The sequence below is a fragment of the Lathyrus oleraceus genome, chromosome 2, assembly GCF_024323335.1.
Source record: "Lathyrus oleraceus cultivar Zhongwan6 chromosome 2, CAAS_Psat_ZW6_1.0, whole genome shotgun sequence".
NCBI classification, from domain to species: Eukaryota; Viridiplantae; Streptophyta; class Magnoliopsida; order Fabales; family Fabaceae; genus Lathyrus; species Lathyrus oleraceus.
Genome location: NC_066580.1, coordinates 110,493,822 through 110,513,974, shown reverse-complemented (window position 1 = coordinate 110,513,974; position 20,153 = coordinate 110,493,822). Strand labels below are relative to the sequence as shown.

The 20,153-nt window shown below is 32.1% G+C and overlaps 1 protein-coding gene across 1 annotated transcript; it reads right to left on the bottom strand.

Annotated features, from left to right (window-relative positions):
- Positions 1-1,779: 1,779 nt before the first annotated feature.
- Positions 1,780-7,660, bottom strand: LOC127118340 (uncharacterized). Its single transcript, XM_051048522.1, has 7 exons — positions 7,177-7,660; positions 3,356-3,443; positions 3,230-3,266; positions 3,033-3,106; positions 2,862-2,955; positions 2,686-2,768; positions 1,780-2,183 (listed from the first exon to the last, which is right to left on the bottom strand). The coding sequence occupies exons 2-7, from the start codon at positions 3,425-3,427 to the stop codon at positions 2,010-2,012; spliced, it is 534 nt and encodes a 177-aa protein (XP_050904479.1). The 5' UTR covers positions 3,428-3,443; positions 7,177-7,660; the 3' UTR covers positions 1,780-2,009.
- Positions 7,661-20,153: the final 12,493 nt, after the last annotated feature.

The following is a 20,153-nucleotide window of genomic DNA, read 5'->3' as shown; positions in this document are numbered from 1 at the left end:
GTCCAATTCGCGTGTATAATGACTTCTAAGTGTGATGTATAGTATCTTTTAAATTATTACGGAGATGCATCTCCGAAATATTTCAACATCCATTTAGAATTTGGTGCCTTCGGAGATGTATCTCCGAAAACAAGGAGTATTTAAATAATTTCGCGTGGTGACTAAGAAACATAAATGTTGCATTAAGAAATCCTAATAAAATAATGTGTTTTCTAATTTGTTACTTGCGGTCCTATTGGTCATAAAGGGACGATTTAACTTGTCACCCCCCACTTATACTTAACCCCCTATATTTTCAAATTTCCAAAAATGTCATTGATATTATTTACCAACCAAAATTTATTTTTCTTCCAAAAAATTTACTCTTACTAAAATATAAAAAACGGAATTTTCGATAGTACAATCGAAATTTTTTATAAGCATTTTTTTTGTATTTCTGGAAATTATCGCATTTATACTGAAAATTTATGATAATAAATATCGGAAAATTTTAAAAATACGTTAAAAATACCGATAATTTCAAAAAAATATCGAAAAATTTCAAAAAATCCAATATTTCTCTAGAAAATCTTAAACCCATATCGGAAACTGTTAAAATTTCTGAGAAAAAATAAAAACTTCTGCAAATTTTGATAAAAAAACTTTAAATTTCCAAAAATTTCGATACAGTTGAAAATTTTCGATAACCCCATATCGAAAATTGTTAAAATTTCTAAGAAAAAATAAAAACTTCGACAAATTTTGCATAAAAATACTGTAAGTTTCTAAAATTTTCTATAGAGTTTGAAAATTTTCGATAAAAGCTTATAAATTTCTAGAATTTTCGAAATCAATCCAAATATAATTGTAAAATTATTCTAAATGGAGAATATTAATGGGGTGACAAATTAAATGCTTTCATAAAGCAATGTCTCTATTTGACCATTACGAAAATGATTTCGATATTAATAGAGATTTCATGCAGAAAGTGAATCTTTACATCACACATGCAAAGAAAATATGTGTGCAAATACTATTGCAAATATGAATGTTATCAACTTAGATCATCTTATTGTGCTTTGAAATCCTCCTTCAAACTTGTCATTGACTTTGTTAGTAGGTGCTCCTGATGTGTCTTCTATAAAAAGTGTAATTATCTTTTTCTTGTTTTTCTTTTAACTTTCTCATACAACTAAGAGAAAATCTTTAAATTACTCGTTAGTATTTTTTATAAAATAATACGTTAAGATTAAAATATTCGTAGAAGAACTTAGAAACAACGATCGGTTAACAGGCCACTTTTCTTGACTTTATTTTACAAACCTTCCCACCTTTAAATTAAACTTAAGAAAATATATAACTTTATTAAAGTTACGACATAATCTTTAAATTTTGATGCGTATAGGATTTTAGAAAAATACAAATCCTTATATTTTGTGTTGAAAAATAAAAAACAAAATAGATGGCTAACAGAGTTACAAGAATAACTTCATTTTACACATAATTCTTTTAACGCATTTTTATTCATTTTAAAATATGATAAGATGTTATTCGTCATATTCATTTTATTTTTAATGAATTAATTAATTGTTAAATTGAAACATTTTAATTATTTATCTAAATGATAAAAAAAATTATAATATGTTAAAGAATTATTAAATATTGGTATTCTTTAAATTGTTATTTGCTATTTTCATCTTATTTTTAGTATGTCATTTTATATTTCTCTTGCAATTTTCTGCAAATGAATCGCTAAGAAGTATTTATATAACTCATATTTGGAATAAATAACTATACAAAGATTGGAAACTGATCTTAAGCGATAAACCAAGATGTCCTAAGATGATATAAAGATATTCTTTGATGTTTTTTATATTCTAACAGTGTGTAATTTAAGTTGCGAGTAAAATGGTAGCCTTATAGAGAAGAGTAGGGAAGTGAAAATTTTCTTTGATTGCATGCATTGGCCACATTCCTCACAAGAAATATAGTTTCATAATTGAGAATAGAATGATGGGCTGTCTATCTTACTAGTTCCCGGATAGATGTTTGTCCAGAAAAGCTTTAGCCAGATTACTGAAGCTCACACTTACTTCTTCAGCTGCTGCATACCTCTTGATGACATCAACAACTTCAGGCTTTAAAACCTCTTCCTTGTTAGATTCATTACAGATGTAATAAAGTGCCCCGAGTGCATAATTTACCTGATCAGGCAAAATATAATGGTTGTTTATCAAATTGTTAGGTGATCTTTTATGGAAGTTTAAAACTTGAATGTATGCATCAATGAAAGAAACATTATATGCTCTGTAACTACCAAAAGCAATTTTGAGAATAAGTTATTAGTGGTGTAAATTTAGTTATACTATAAGAGTACATAATAACACAAGTTTCTAAGAAATCAAAATTGGAAAATACAAAAGCATGTCTCAAATGATTGAATTTCATATGAACAATCAAACACACTTTTCATATACATATACATTAAGGAAATGTGTTAGTGATGAAGTAGACAAACAATCTAAAGGGTCTGTTAGTATATAACTTGAATTTGAGGAGTAAAACAGTGTAGACAAGCAATTATATTCATGGTTTGGTTATATCCTTTGGCCTACGGCCTCAAGGGTCTACATTCAACTTGAAATTCAAACACAATCAAGACATAACAAAATGAAACAACGATAACCAACAGTTTCTAATCCTTACAGTGTTCCTAACTGGGCTTGATAAACATTGAATGATAAGGGGAATCCCACCAGCTCCTGTTATAATTGCAGCATTGACTGGATCTGCAATTTTTCTTTAAACTTTTTTGTCAACTAGAAAGATAATTTACCGAGTAGAAACCACAATATTATGAAAGGTAAAGCAGCCAGAATTACCAACACAACAATTGCAGATCCCTCCAACACCAAATTCTATAAGCTTTTCATTGGGTTCAGTTATGCAGTCAAGGAAAAGTTCCAAAACATTGAGCTGCAATTACGCAAGGGCGTCTTAGTTCATCTTATGTAATTTGTCTTCCAACAAAGAAAATTCATGGGTCATAATACCTGGCGCAAGAAGTTATAATTGTAAGGATCATATGCGAAGTTGGCTAAATTTGCCAAAATCTTCTCTTTTGTTTCTGCACAGCACAGGAAACACCAGCAAACAGGGAGATGTCAAAAATAAACAATCCTACAAACAAAGGTATTGAAAGATTGTTTAATTCACATTGTTAATTCATGGAAAGTTGGAAACAGCATACCATTCTCAGATGCGTTCTGAAACTGGTTCACCAGCTCCTGAAACAAACGGTAGCCATCTTAGATTCTCCCCACACGAAAGGAAATCATCACAACACATATGACACAAAAAGAAGAGGAAAAGGCACCTGAAGGTATTGCAATCTGGAGGTTCCGTATCTTCCTGTTCGCTCTAGCTGCCTCTGGTTATTGGTGAACATGGATGATGTTCTTAATCTAATCAATGAAAGTGAATATTGAGGATTAATTGATTGATATTAGGGTATTATATTATACTATCTTATTCAGAATTAGCCACCAATAATCATAATCACAATATTTAAAATGTTCAGAAAAAGATTTTTTTTTAATAAGGCAAATTCAGAATTTAGATAGAAAACAGTGTTATCAACATTGGCCACAAATAGAAAAATAAACAAAAAGTAAATCAAATATGAAATCCACTGAATCATTGGAAGCAAGTTGAACAACAATAAAAAAAACAAAAAAAAAACTGTAGTGAAAGATAAGGAAAAAGAGTGTGGGAGGTGATATCAGTTCCACAAGTCAGTGAATGGTCTTTGGTCTCGCCACATTGTTTCTAGTGATTAAGAAGACAGAAATATAACATTACTTTTCTCTAGAATAAATTGTTATCTTCAACTTGCTGGTTTAGTATCACTTGCAATATTGCTTAAGATTAATCTTGAATTCATAGAAATGTGTTAAGTTTTGTACATTTGAATGACGAATAAAAATGTGAAATAACTGTCTGAAAAGGGGTTCCGGTTGCACATCAGTGTCTAAATGTAATATGTCACAGGGAAGACCATGAAAACAAAGATATTTTGTGTTGGGAAGTCAAAGGGGCGCCGGGAGCAACAACGGATTAATGCTCCAGGACTACCAAGAGACCAGGACTCTGGGAAGACCATCCTAACAAAGATATTTTGTGTTAGGAAGTCCAAGGGGCGCCAAGAGCAACAACGGACTGATGATTCGGGAATACCAAGCGATTGGGTCACTGCCCGATCTCCACCCAAAACCATAAGGTATTGAGTGTATGGGTCATCATGTTGTTAATCTCAAACAGTGTTGCATACAATCGGATTAATGTCCCAGGGAAGAACATGACGGGTTCGGATTGAAATTTACATCCTTAAAAGAAAATATAACAGTTTAACAAAATGAATTTGAGGGATTTATTCCTAAAATTCCAATAGCAGACACAAGAGGTTTTGGGCCGCAATTTTGCTATAAATAGAGGCCGCTACACCTGCTTTTGAAGACCGCGGCTCGCAGGCCAAAAGTCTCGTGCCCAACCCTACCACCACTACGCTATTCCTCTTTAGCACGCTAACGAAGGCATAGAATGCGGCCATATATTGCAATCTCGATAAGTGTAGTTAGTATAAATATGTCATCACCCAGAATTACACATTGCAATCTCATATTTCACACTAAAAAATGTGTCAAAGGGAATTTGTGAGAAACCTGAATTATCTTAGTAATGCAACCTGGTATTGCTTTCATAGTGAGTGTAGTCAGTTTTTCATGTCATCGCACAACTAAATTTCAGTTTTTCATGTCACTACTTGCCAGGTGGAGGGATTCTCTAATGCAGATTGAACAGGATTTTTAGTTGGATGAAGTTCACAATTGGATATTAAGACTTTTTTTAAGAAACTTTTATATTAGCAGAGTAGAAAGGGCGATGCTGTTAGCTCCACAGTTATTAATAGCAGCCGCTTCAGGCGCTATCCAGGGATTCTCTCCCGGTGCGGCAACCCTCCGCTACAGAGGAGCGGCACGCATCCCAGTTTTAAATAGCGGCCGAGAAAGTTGGGATAGCGGGTTGCGGGAGCGGAGCGCTTTCCGGCCCAGAGCGGTTTTCTGCTTTTAGGGCTTTTTGGAGTGTGAAAAAGACCTTTTAAACACTTTTAAAAAAATTTAAATTGAAAATTTTATTATAGTCGTTCGTGTTTTCTCCTCTCTCATTCGTGTTTTCACCTTTCTCCGTCGCGTTTCTTTTGTCCGTTTTGTCTGTTGCTTCTCGTGTTTTTCGCGCACTACTTCTTATGCCCTAACTCCTCCTCCGCCTTAACTACTTCAAGCTTCTCTCTATTCTTCTATTCTCCTTCTTCTCTACTTCCGTTTTCTGCTTTTCTATTTTGTTCTCTATTCTGGTCTTCTATATTCATTGTTTTTCTATTCGTTGCTTTTTCTTTCATATCATTGTTTTTTGTTTTCATTCTTTTTAAATATATTGATTCTGGGATTAATATATCTAGATTATTCATATAATTAGTCCAAAACGTTATTTAATTTATATTAAATATATAAGTAGATTATTCATATAATTAATCAAAAAAATTATCCCGCTATCCCATTTTGGGGGTCGGCCGCTCCGCTATGCTATTCAGGATTAATAACTCTGATTAACTCTAATGTTGAATCTGAGGATAGAACAATGGCTTAAGTGATGTGCAAGCATATAAACATAAATCATTTAGTGAAGGAACATGGTTGACAAAAACATAGCTAGCATATACTGTATTCCACGGAAAAAAATAAACATATACATGGGGATAGCCATTTTGCCCGGGACTACAAAAATAGTTGATTCTGCCAAAACATATTAAGGTATTTTTTGAATAAACAATTTGATTAAACACTTACTACACAAATTCTTATGTATAAGCTATGCCTATTTCTATAACAAATATTAAACAAAATCCAACTCTTTTTATATAAGCTATAGGCTGTTTTGTTTTCACAAGATACTCAGAAGTATTTATGAAAACAATTTATAGACATGCCGTAAGTCTTTCCTTAGCTCTCCCAATCAGTTCAGTAGTGTTTATGCTAGTAGATAAGTTCAAATAAGTCAATCCAAATACACCCTAAGAGCAAACGAACTAGGTTGTAATATCACTGAATCCTTATTCCTTGGTAGGGGATACTCATATATGTAAAAATCTGAGTAAAAATTCTAAATATGCCCATTGAGGAATATTGTTATGTATTAATTGTGCAATGATTACGAATATCTGCCTACACTATTGTGTTATGGTCTGTTAATCATTTCCTCTACTTTCCTCATTCATACACCAGCAGTGGTCACCCTTCTTATATATCCAACATTTAGCTCATTCTTTGTAGATGCGGGTCTAACCACTCACACTTGATCACAACAATCTTCCTCTCTCACATTTCATACTTGCACTGTCATAACAGCCAACGGAACAAGCCTTTTGACTAAACCGTAAGAAAAACTTTCGATACAACCATCCAACACACTAGGATTTCACTCCTGCTCCCTTAAAAATCCTAACCAGACTCTGACACCGCCTGATTGATGCCATTCCCGCCCCCGCTTACAGTCGACTTGGGACTAAATCACTTACATTTGGTCTCTAAACAATGCATCTATGACGACTAACTGCCAATGTATATTCAATAGTTTTATGATCTTTTATACTATGAATCTATGATTAAACTTATCACTGCCTTGTCACCTTAAAACTGGGATACTATAGAACAGATTAAAAAAAAAGTAATTTACACATTTTTAATCAAATAGTTTTGTTTACTAAATAATAATAATCAAGAGTTGAAACAGGGCTGGGTTTCTTCTAAGCTTTTGTAAATCGCAATCTGAAAAAACAGACCAAAAAGTATTCTCTAAGCTCTCAATCTCATCATTTTCTCCGGGCGAGCTCATTCTAAAGGAAGCAAATTATCATAATATTATTCCCTAAAACAAATAAGCCGTTTGGAAGGGGAAACTATTAGAGGAGAATCAATAGTATTATTGATGATTCTTCTTTCTCTAATGTTGATAGAAAAACATGGTCGGAACATTTATCAAACACTTTGTGTGCAAACCTCAAGAGATAATAAGATTGATGCAACTGAGGCAAATCTATAGAGAAGAGAAAAGAATGGAGAATGGTGGTCAACGACTTACCAAGGGTGACACTGGTTGAGAGCGGCGGGGATCGGGAAACTCAGAGACGATTGGCAAGGAGGTGTCTCCTGGCTGGGTTGTTTGGACGTGCAACTGAACTAATATGTCTAATGAATTGGCAATATTGGATAATTTATTATTTGTAATTTTTTTACCTAATATATTGAAGTCAACATCGCCTCAAAATCTCTCCAGCCCGCCCAGCAATTAATGTTTTATGTTTTTTAACTCTAAACAGCAATTCTGGATATTTATCAAACACTTCATCAACTCTTCATAATATAATGATATTCACAACAAAATTTTCAATGCATCTGATATTTTGAATTGAATCTGGGGAGTATCTATGAAAATGGTGGTGCGGATAAGTTTGTACTGCAATTGGCTAGTTCTATAAGAAATGAAGTTTTTTTTTCTGATGTTACATACAATATGGTCTCTTTAAGTTGAACCACAACTACAAATAAGGTGAACTAAGCAAATATCTCAAAGGCCTTAGAACATATTTTAGTAAAAGTAAGAATTAATTTAGGATGCCTTAGAACATCTTTTAGTAAAACTAAGAATTAATTAGCACCCAGCCTTCTGTGTCCTGTCAAGCATAATCACAAGCCCATGCTTCACTTTAGGTGAAAAATCATGAAAGGTTTATATCTACATGTTGGTATTTTGGATTGGTAAAATGCTAGTCCCATATCGTCTATACAAATGATTAGTGTTTATATAGCTTAACAAAAAATACAAAATTTATATGTGTTGGCTTGAGAAATATGTGTGCCGGATGTATAGGAGATTTTAACCTGCCACCTTTAAATTTTGACCTGCTACCACCACAAGGGCTTGCGATTACGCATATGCTCTTACTTAAAATTTTTGTTTTGTTTTTAAAGTTTAGGTGAATATTAGATTTTTGATGTAGATACCAATCTTTTTTGTAAATTTTATTGTTTAGGTGAAAGATTTTTGAATTTTTTGTAAGTGTATTGGACATTTCGCGAAATCTGGGACAAAATTATCGGATATTTGGAAAGAATCGATAACATATAAAACCTACTAGATTTTTTTGAAAAATCTGATACTCATCAAATTTTCTAGATATTTTGAAAAATCAGATATGCAGTAATGAAATTAATGAAAACATATTCTTTTGACATTTTTAACCGACTATACCAGAAAAAATATATTTATAAAATGCAAAAGTGTTATAATATTATTACAAAACAAATTATATCAACTTCCTAACTTCTTCTATCTAGTGTCTAATACATCATGCATAGGTTGATTTACATGCTCTTACAACTTCACTATAGTTTTGTCTCTATCAGTCTGTGACGGGAGGCAAAGGATAATTGGGTTTTTTCACATGAACCCAATGATCGTTGTTATCAAAAGTAACTACAATCATTGTGTGTCTACTTGAAGCAATATGGTAACCCATATCAGGAATCATCATCCATTTATCACGACCCTGCACACTTAAGCTAGCTACTTGCAACGCACTCCTAACTTTCGGTACCGTGTCATAGAACAAATTGGAATACAATTGATGGTGTTGATAAACTTCAGTATCTAACTACATCTGAACCAAAGGCTAAGACTCTTTGTCCCATCCAAGTAAAGCTGCAATAGCCTAAAAACCACAATTTCATTGTCTTCCACATCAACAATGCCATCAATGTAATGATGTAAGAAAACAGGAAATTAGGACAAATATTTTAGTTTTGAAGACACGTTATACGGTTGACTTTCAGTTGGTTTTATACATGATCTATTCGTACTATGACTTCCATGTGAGCTCTCAACATACTCCCACTATGAAGGATCACAATTCACACCACTCTTTTCACCATTTGTACTCTTCTTATTTTTCCTTCTTTGGCTTGTACTTCACTGGTGGTGGATGCATGGAAGTTGTGGAAAGATGTGTTAGTTCCCAAACTTTTTTCTTCATCGCCCTTTGGCCTACAATATTCAGTGTACCGAAATACTTCTTCAGCTCTTCACACTCTTCTTCTAAATCCAATCGTGTCCCACTTTCTTCTTCAATGGCCTCATGCTCTTCGATGAATAATTTTCTCCAAAACACATGTATCGATTCTAACAAAATAGACCCTTCTTGTATTTGATAACCTGCAAGTTCACACGCACAAGGTAAACTATTTGATGTTCTAATGAAGCAACCACATGTTCTTTTGTCACAACCAATAAATTTTATCATTTCCAACTCCTTTCTAATGTATTGTATACATCATCTTAAAACGAAACCTTGCAATCTGGAATAAAATGGAGTGTTATACCGATGTTCAATGTTGGCAACACTTTTTTAAAATAATACTCTAATTGAACATAATTTTCGCTTCAACATGGTATTAAAAGCATCCCAACTTCTACATAAATCTCACATGCTACTTGTCAACATACTTTTTTGTCTCCGTTGAGCAGACTCAATCCTAAAAAATATAAACAGAACAAGATGTAATTATTTGATAATTAGTAATGTAACTATATTCACATCGATGCACCTGTTTAATGGTGTGCTCCCTATATGAGGGACTCTATTAGTCCAATCTGTAACAAATATTTCTTTATATGATTTCAACAAAGTTTCGTGCACATACTTAACAAATTTTGGGATATCAACACGTGCAACTTCAAAATGCTTTAGGTGTACCAAAAAAACAGTCTCTGTATTCGAATATATCATGTTGTTCCACACATCTATAACATGCTCATGTCTATGTGATTCGACAAACTCCTTACACTTCATACTAACATTTTTTGAAATATGGAACAAACATAACAAATGTGTTGAATTTGGAAACATAACTTCCAAAATATTCATCAACGACAATTCACAGTCAGTAACCAAAACATTTGGTGCATACTAGACTTTTCAATTGCACTACCAGATTTTTTAATTTATATCGGATGTTTCAATTGCACTACCAGATTTTTTTGTTTGGTCTTTTTTAGTTAAATTTTGACAAGGGTATTTTCGTTATTATTAAAATATGTGGGAGTGTCAAGTCAAGGTGGGGGATGTCAGGAAAAAATATCGAAGAATAAGATAAGGAAATTCATTCATTACATTCCTTTAAATATTGAACTATAGGCATGTAAATTAATCATATATACCTTTGCCTCCTTTTACACTCTAATGCTTCTAGTGTTTTAGAAAACTTTGTCCCACTCTCTGAATGTGAGAAAAATACAAAGGAGGGTTAAATTGTATTGACTTTTTCTTTCTTTTAAAACTCTTGAGTCAGATTCTAAACACGGGTTATAGAATCTAATTCAGTCAGAGGTAGGCAGCAAATATGAAATTCAAGAAAGAAGAATAACACACAGAGTTATCCTAGTTCTTCTCACAACTTGATAAAAGTCTAGTCCCCTTGTACTTACAAGAGATTTCCATTATAGTCAAACAAGATTAAAATTGTCTCAAGCACATAATCAAGAGATTTTCAATGCTCAAACACAAAGTAAGAGACTTTTATGCTCAAGCACACAAGTAAGAGACTTCTAATGTTCAGACAAACAAGCAAGAGACTGTTATGCTCAAATACACAAGCAAGAGACTTCAAATTCTGAAACACTTAGTAAGAGACTTCAAATGCTTCAAAGGATGTTGAGAATCTGCACAAGGTATGCCAATCATTTTCATTCTTTAGACAACTTATATGCATGATAGTTATTTGTAATTGGTCTATGTATATGATCTATTAATGTATAACCAGTTTGGACAACTTACTCGTGTAAGGATTTTCAAACCTATGAAAAGAATATTTATACCCTTTGACTAAATATTATGGCTATTTGAATATATCTTTGTTCATGATCTGTATTTAGAATCAAGCATTGATTAGTTTAAAAAGAGTTTATAAAAAATGGGCAACCTTTTAACTCATTTCTTTACGGATACCCATAGCTATTTAAAGGCTTAAACCTTTCTTAAAAGGTGGTTCTGATCTTTTAAAAGCTTTCTTCAGAATAAATAGTATCAAAGGTTGATGCTGATCAGAAGTAGCCTCATCAAAAACTAGAACAGTCTTTGATGACGTGTGGCTTCTGAAAAGTATCAGAATCTGAGACTCGACAAAGGAATAAAAAATCTCAAATAGCACTTAAGTGAATAATCTTTTTGACATCTGTCTCACTTAAAAATTCACGGGTTTGAAAATTTATCATGCATGCTCTATTGTTGTATGTGCAGAATCTATGGAGTAATGATGCATATCTCATTAAATCATTTCTCCCTCTCCTTTGTCAACTCATGTCCTTTTATCCCTGGAGCTTGCTTAAGTCGCTTGTTGTTCTTTTCAAAAGATCTTTAGCTTTTGTCTTTTCAAAAGATTTTCTTTTGGTTCTTTCTTTTATCCTTTGGTTTTTATTTCTTGGATTTTGTTGGTCTTTTTCTATTTAAACTGACCTTCTTCTTCTCGTTTTGTATCTCATCTCAGAAACTCATTTGTCTGTGTTTTTCAAAACCTTCCTCCTGAATCCTTTGTCTCAACCTGGGATGACTTCTAGATTTAACCTTGGCCTGAGAAACCAACTCGATGTCATCAATGAAAGGGTTGTCAACTTGTTGTGTTTCTAAACAAGTTTGGGATGGCTACTCAAAGGATCTTTGGTCATACATGCTTAAGTTTGATCAAGGAATTATGGATTAAAGCTTCTGATGATAAGCTTTCCATCTTCTCTAGAGCTTCTAATGTACATTTCATCATCACCTCAGCGGCTTCTGCTTATGCAACTAACTGTGAAGTTGATGGAGTTACCCTAGATGTTCATGTTTCAAAACAAATTCAGCATATTCTTAAGGACATTTATGATCTATCGAAGATATCTAATCTTTGTTCTCGAAAAAGGGTAGTTTGGAATCATCTTCTGACATCAAACCACTTGAGAACTTAGATTTAATGGAATATGATGAAATAGATCTCCTGTTTCTTCTCAACGCAGATATTGAAGATTTATCCTCTTCATCTTTTAAAATGAATGAAATTTAATTCAATATCTAGGGAAAGAAGTCAACAACTGGCATTAGGATAATTCAAATTCTTCTAATGTTCAACTTTAAGATCTTCCTTCTATTTCATTTCGGCAGGCAACATGTCCTTAAGTTTCTCTTTTGTGCTTTTCTTTTCTTTTTGGTTGGATTATTTAGATGTAATGTTTATTATTCTTGATTTTGGTTTGTATGACTTGTAAAGCATCTTCAATCAATGAATATATTGAAAGTCATTTTGTCAAAAGAATTTGTTCGTTTAGTCTTCTCTGTTTTGTTTTGACTTTGATACTTCTTTATCAGTTTCCTCTATAAGAAATAATTATAAATAAATAATGATATGCTAAAGAAATTTGTGAAAATTTAATTGATCAAAAAGATTGATTATAGTACTTAATTACAATATATTTTTAATCATCTTTAAAACCTTAAGCTTGATGAAAGTTAACTCATCTCACAACCCATTCGTCTTCAGCATATGAATTAAAATAGACTATTTTGGAAAAATTTATCCTTCTCCTAGGTTTTCTCTTCTTTTTTATGGTCATCTTTGGCTTCAAATTTTAAATAAGATTGTTGGAAGAATTCGCCTCAGAAGATTTGTTCTTCTGTTCATGTGTCTTCTTAGAGGTCTCTTCCTCTTGAACCTGGGTTGCTTCTGAGATATGGGAGGTAGAAGATTTCTCTATTGACGAGTTAATTTTAAGTTAGATTAAGTAAGATGTCTAATGTGGTTTGATTTGTAAATTGAAATGATTCTTTGCTTTTGTAATAGAATTATGGAAGATCAATTATCCTTATGTGGTTTACGTTTCTGATCTTTGAAATTCTCAAAGTCAATCACTAATCAAGCATGACATATTGGACCATAATTACTTCTAAGAAATTGAAATGATGGTGATTTACCATAAGAAGTAAATAATTTCTTTGGTTACCTGTCTTTTCATTCATATTCATGAAAAGGATTTAAATTATCTTCTTCTTTTGGAAAAAAAATAATCCTTTGAATTGGTTTTTAATTGTTTCAAACTTTTCAGTGTTTTAAACTCTTTCAAAATTTTGTGCGTTTAAAGGATTTTATTTTTCTCAGTTTTATTTTTTTCTCTTTCTTTTAAAATATTTTTGATAATGACAAAAGTGGGAGAAAATTCATGGAGTATTTAAGAAAAGATTGATGCATATCAAAAAGCATCAGAACCTGAACAAAGTAGTTTCTGCCAAAATAGATTATGAGTTATAAGCTCTAAGTTATTTATATTTTTGAGTAATTTATCTTACTGGGCTTAAATGATAAATTTAATTAATAAATACAGGACTTGTGGAAAGCTTACAAACCTTACCATAATGAACTGTCAGACGAAGGGGGGGCTTACAAACCTCAAACGTAAAGTCAGTTTGTTGATTAATATTATAAGATTCAATTAACATATATAAGGAGCTAAAGGATCATACAAAACTCGTCTTAATAAACTACCAGACTTAGGGGGAGCTTACAAATCTCACCTTAATGGACTGTCTAACTTAGGGGGAGCTTACAAACCTCAAACTCTGATGTTAGACTATGTTAATTAAATCATCAACCATTGTTCTTAAATATATTTGTTTGTCATCATCAAAAAGGGGGACATTGTTGGAACAAGATTTGTTCATACCCTCAAAAGGTTTTGATGATAATAAAGTATTTAAAGAAAAATAGGGTTTACTAATGATTGTTCAAGTGTGTAGGATCAAAAGATATTAACCTTGATATAACTCAAGTTAATCACTTAGAAGAATCATTATAGAGAAGAAAATTTGTTATGAATCTGAAGGATCAGAACCAAGCCTTCAAACTCTAAAGAGTCAACTCAAGTCTTTCAGATGATGAACCAAAGCTTACTTGAAATCCAAAGTCCAACAAGGTTCTGAGTACTGAAGTCGTTTGAAGCAAACATACTTTGCCATAAGGAATGATTATGCAACTTCTGGACAAGTTTCATCAGCAGTTCTGAAGATTCTGCTTCAAAGGAATATTGTCTATATCAAGTCAACAACTCGGAAAGTGTTCATTCTGATCAGGACTCTGATAAAGGCAAGCTTAGAACCTGTGAACTCAAGACTCTGAAGTCTCATTCCAACCAGGTTCTGAAGACATACTTTAACTTCTGATCACGCTTTAACTAATTATATTAAAGGCCTCTTATTCAAGAAGTTAAGCATAAATATAATAATGACTCAGATCAAGCTTCAACAAACGTCTACAAGAAGTCTTCATTCATAAGTTATCTAAAGAAGATATTGTGACAAAGTTACACTACTTAATGTCTAATAAAGTAAAAAGTAATGTTGTCAGGATCTTATCTTTTCAACAGTTCTAAACTATACTCTACTCCTCTCAACGTCTTTATGCTAGGTCAGTTTATAGTTCAATTACGTGCTCTAGCTAAAGACCTTCAACGGCTACTTGTACCATGGATAGTTTCAATCTTCAACGAATTTATTCTCATAATCTATATAAGAAAAAGATTGAAGACCTTTAAAATAGATAAGATAGAATCCATGGAGGTTTAAGAATACGTGACTGAGTTCATAAGGTTATGATACCAATTCACAAAAATGGGTTAAGAGAGAGAGAGAGAGAGAGAGAGAGTGTGTGTTACACATGAAACACAAGTGAGATAAACACACACAAAAAGAAATATAACCAGAATGGTTAAGTGTGTGAGAGTAGAGTGAAACATATTGACATATGACTTGAAGAAATAATATGTGAATATGATCAAGAAGATCAATAGAACATAAAGTCACAACAAAGAAGAAAATATGTGCAAGAAGAGAAGAATAATGAAGACTTCATTCTTCTACGCAATCAATTTCTATTTTGCTCAAGAGTGTAAAACCTTTGTGTATCTTCTTAACTAAGAATCACACATATAAACTCAAGGTTAATATCAAACTCTTTTGTTAAGAGAATCTAAAGACTCTAGCGTATATGCTCAGAGTAAGTCTCTTTCTGATGATTGAGCATTGAAGTCTCATTCTTGAGGGCAAAGCAGGGAAGTATGGATCAATGTGACTGAGCATTGAAGTCTCATGCATGAGGGCAAAGCAGGAAGTCTCGATCTAGTATAATTGAGAAAGAAGTATCTTTTTGTTGGATTAAGCAGGAAGTCCTAAACGGGTTGTTTAGGCAAGAAAGTCTTTTAATTGAGGGCTTAAGCATAACTCTCTTTCTAGATTGATTGAGAAAATTGTAATTTGTTTATTATAGTAAAAAGCTCTTGTGCTACAAGGGGACTAGACTACTTTTGGGTTGAGAGGAATCAGGATATATTGTGTGTCTCATTATTTGCTTTTGCTTTTACATTTTGTTATGCAAAAAACTATGAAGTCAGACTCTGATCTGATTCAACCTCTTACTTGGATCAGAATTTGAGCTTCACATCTTAGGTTCTGAAACAGGTTTAAGAAAAAGAAGTAAACTTTCATATACATAATTTAGTCCCCCTTATTGTGTATATTTTTCTCACCTTCAATTAGTATCAGAACTTGGTTGTGCTTTTTCACTTAATAGTGAAACATAAAAGATCCAGTGAGAAAAACTATTCAGTCAGTGCTTCAGCTTTCAATGAAGTTTCCTTCATTAGAAAAAGAATGGAAACTATAGAAGATAAAGAAAGATGAGCTGAAGAAAGTCATGCTAACATTATGCTGAGTGCCTACACATAAGCATATGACTTTGAAGGAGCTTTTGAATAACAAAAATGGGATGGGGTTCTTTAAAAAAAATTTGGATCAAGAAACTTGTTTCTACTCTAAGTCATTTGTTTTATGAGTATGATAGAATTTTTAATCTTTAAGACTGACACGTGGGACAAATATGCTTGTTGCAGGAATCAAGGTTTAATCTTGATCTGCTTGTTGAGGAAGAGCAAGATTATGAACTTTTGTAGTTTGACTCAAAGACGGTAGTAAAATATCTTACAAACAGTTTCTCTTGTTTAAAAGGAAGATTTAGACTGTGATACTGAAAAATCCATTCTTTCACTAATGGCTCATACACTCTTAGATTCTGAAACTGAGTCAGAGTTTGGCTCAGAATCTGATGAAAATGAGAATGTAGTCTTGTTGCTCAAAATAAAAAGAATCCTCTTCTTCAAGCTATGATGATAAGAGGATTAAAGACCTTGGTGTATCTGCTACTGAGTATAGTACTACCTCCATTTTTTATTATAAGTCGTTTTGGAAAAATATTTTGTACCACAATATAAGTCATTTTGTAATATCAATGAATCATTAATGTTATTTTTTCTATTATACTCTTAAATATTTATTATTCCCTCTCCTTTCAATTATGTCAATTTGTCTTTCCAATACCATTAATGAAGGATAATTTTGTAAAATCCTTCATAATTTCTCTTTTTCATACCATAATTATTACATTTCTTAATACGTGTGAAAAGTCAAAAACGACTTATAATAAAAAACGGAGGGAGTAAGATTCTAAATACATCAGAATCAATGATAGAGAATTCAAAGGTTTAGATTGGAATAAAACCTAAAACTTCAAAATCAGTAGTTTCTGAAGAAATCAGACACTAAGATCCTTAGGTAAAAAGGTGAAAGAAATTCAAAAGCTAAGACCTCCAAGTCAAAGGTTACAAGGAAACCTAAACCAAAGTCATATGGATCCAAGTTTCTAAAAAATTCAGAAACAAAGGTAAAAGGGGAAACATTTGTTCTAGAGCCTGGATGGTGGACATCTACAACCTACAACAAAAGGAAAGCATATGTTCCAGATCCTAACTCAAGGGAGAAGAAGGAAAAAAGGGTTATTGTCTCCAGTCAGCTAAACTTCAAGTCCCTGCTGAACATGAATCTGCTTCAACAATAGATTATCTTAAAGACTGATTCTTTTCGGGAATAATATGAAAAGGATGTTCAGAATTTACATAAGGTATGTCAATCATCTTCATTCTTTAGATAGCTTATGTGCATGATAGATTATTTGTAATTGGTTTATGTATATGATCTATTTGTGCATAACCAGTTTGGACAACTTATTCGTGTGAGGATATTCAAACCTATGAAAAGAATATTTATACCCTTTGGATAAATATTATGGCTATTTGAGTATATTTTTATTCATGATCTCTATTCAGAACCAAACATTGATTAGTTTAAAAAGAGCTTATAAAAAATGGGCAATATTTTAAGTCATTTATTTGTTGATACCCATAGCTCTTTAAAGGATTAAACCTTTGTTAAAAGGTGGTTCTGATCTTTTAAAATCTTTCTTCTGAATAAAGAGTATCAAAGACTGATGCTGGTGAGTAAGTAGCCTCATCAAAAACTAGAACAAACTCTTATAACGTGTGGCTTCTGAAAAGTATCAGATTCTGATACTCAACAAAGGAATGTGAAATCTCAAATAGCACTTAAGTGAATAATCTTTTTTACATATGTCTCACTTAAAAATTCACGGGTTTGAAAATTTAACATGCATGCTCTACAAATGTACGTGCAGAATCTATGGAGTAATGATGCGTATCTCCTTAAATCATTTTCTCCCTCTCCTTTGTCAACTCATGTTCTTTTCTCCTTGGAACTTGCTTAAGTTTCTTGTTGTTCTTTTCAAAAGATCTTTAGCTTTTGTCTTTTCAAAATATTTTCTTTTGGTTCTTTCATTTATACTTTGGTTTTTATTTCTTGGAATTTGGTGGTCTTTTTCTATTTAAACTAGCCTCATTCTTCTCGTTTTGTATCTCATCTCAAAAAATCATTTGTCTATGTTTCTCAAAACCTTCCTCTTGAATCCTTTATCTCAACCTAAGATGACTTCTAGATCTAACCTTGGCCTGAGAAACCAACTCGATGTCATCAATGAAAAGGTTGTTAACTTTGAAGATATGAGTGCCTCAGGAAATGATCTTTAAAGTTATGTTTCTAAACAAGTTTGGGATGGATACTCCAAAAGGATCTTTGGTCTTTCATGCTCAAGTTTGATCAAGGAATTCTGGACTAAGGCTTATGATCATAAGCTTTCCATCTTCTCTGGAGCTTCTAATGTACATTTCATCATCACCTTGGCCACTTCTGCTTATGCAACTAACTGTGAAGTTGATGGAGTTACCCTAGATGTTCAAGTTTCAAAACAAATTCAGTATATTCTTAAGGATATTTCTTATCTATCGAAGATATCTACTCTTCTTTCTCAAAAAAGGGTAGTTTGGAATCATCTTCTGACGTCAACTTGAGAACATAGATTTAATGGAATATGATGAAATAGATCTCCTGTTTCTTCTCAACGCAGATATTGAAGATTTATCCTCTTCATATTTTATATATGAATGAAAATTAATTCAATATCTAAGGAAATAAGTCAACAACTGGCATTAGGATAATGCAAATTCTTCTAATGTTCAGCTCTAGGATCTGCCTTCTATTTCATTTCGGCAGGCAACATGTCCTTAAGTTTGTCTTTTGTGCTTTCATTTCTTTTTGGTTGGATTAGTTAGATGTAATGTTTATTATATTATTCTTGATTTTGGTTTGTATTACTAGTAAATCATCTCTAATCAATGAATATATTGAAAGTCATTATGTCAAAAGAATTTGTTCGCTTAGTCTTCTCTGTTTTGTTTTAACTCTGATACTTCTTTATCAGTTTCCTCTATAAGAAGTAGTTATGAATAAATTATGATATGCTAAAGAAATTGATGAAAATTTCATTGGTCTAAAAGATTGATTACAGTATTTAATTACAAGATATTTTTAATCATCTTTAAAACCTTGAGTTTGATGAAAGTTAACCCATCTCACAACCCAATCATCTTCAGCATCTGAATCAAAATATACTATTTTGGCAGAAATTCTCCTTCTCCTAGGTTTTATCTTCTTTTTATGGTCATCTTTGGGTTCAAAATTTGAAAAGACTATTGGAAGAATTCTCCTCATAAGATTTGTTCTTTTGTTCAGGTGTCTTTATTAGAGGTCTCTTCCTCTTGAACATGGGTTACTTCTGAAACATGGGAGGTAGAAGATTTCTCTGTTGACGAGTTCATTTTTAGTTAGATTGAATAAGATGTGTAATGTGGTTTGAGTTATAAATTGAAATGATTCTTTACTTTTATAATAGAAGTATGGAAGATCAATCATCCTTGCATGGTTTAAGTTTCTGATTATTGAAATTCTCAAAGCCAATCACTAATCAAGTATGCCATACTAGATCATAATTACCTCTTATAAACTGAAATGATAGTGATTTACCATAAGAAGTAAATAATTTCTTTAGTTAATTATCTTTTCATTCAGATTCTTGAAAAGGCTATAAATTGTCTTCTTCTTTTGAAAAAAAATTAATCCTTTGAATTGGTTTTTAATTGTTTCAAATTTTATAGTGTTTTAAACTCTTTCAAAATTATATGCATTTAAGTTGTTTTAAATTTCATTTTATTTTTCTCAGTTTTTTTTATTTCTTTTAAAATCTTTTTGATAATGACAAAAAGGGGGAGAAAATGCATGGAGTATTTAAGAAGAGATTGATGCATTTCTAAAAGCATCAGAACCTGAACAAAACAGTTTCTGCCAAAATAGATTTTGAGTTATAACCTCTAAGTTATTTATATTTTTGAGTAATTTATCTTACTGGGCTTAAATGATCAATTTAATTAACAAATACAGGACTTAGGGAAAACTTACCTTAATGAACTGTCAAACTAAGGGGGAGCTTACAAACCTCAAAGCTAAACTTTATTTGTTGGTTAAAATTAGGAGATTCAATTAACATATATAAGGATTTAAGGGAGATTATAAACCTTGTCTTAATGAACTATCAGACTTAGAGGGAGCTTACAAACATCACCTTAATGGACTATCTAACTTAGGGGGAACTTACAAACCTCAGACTCTGATGTTAGATTGTGTTAAATAAATCATCAACCATTGTTATTAAATACATTTGTTTGTCATCATAAAAAAAAGGGAG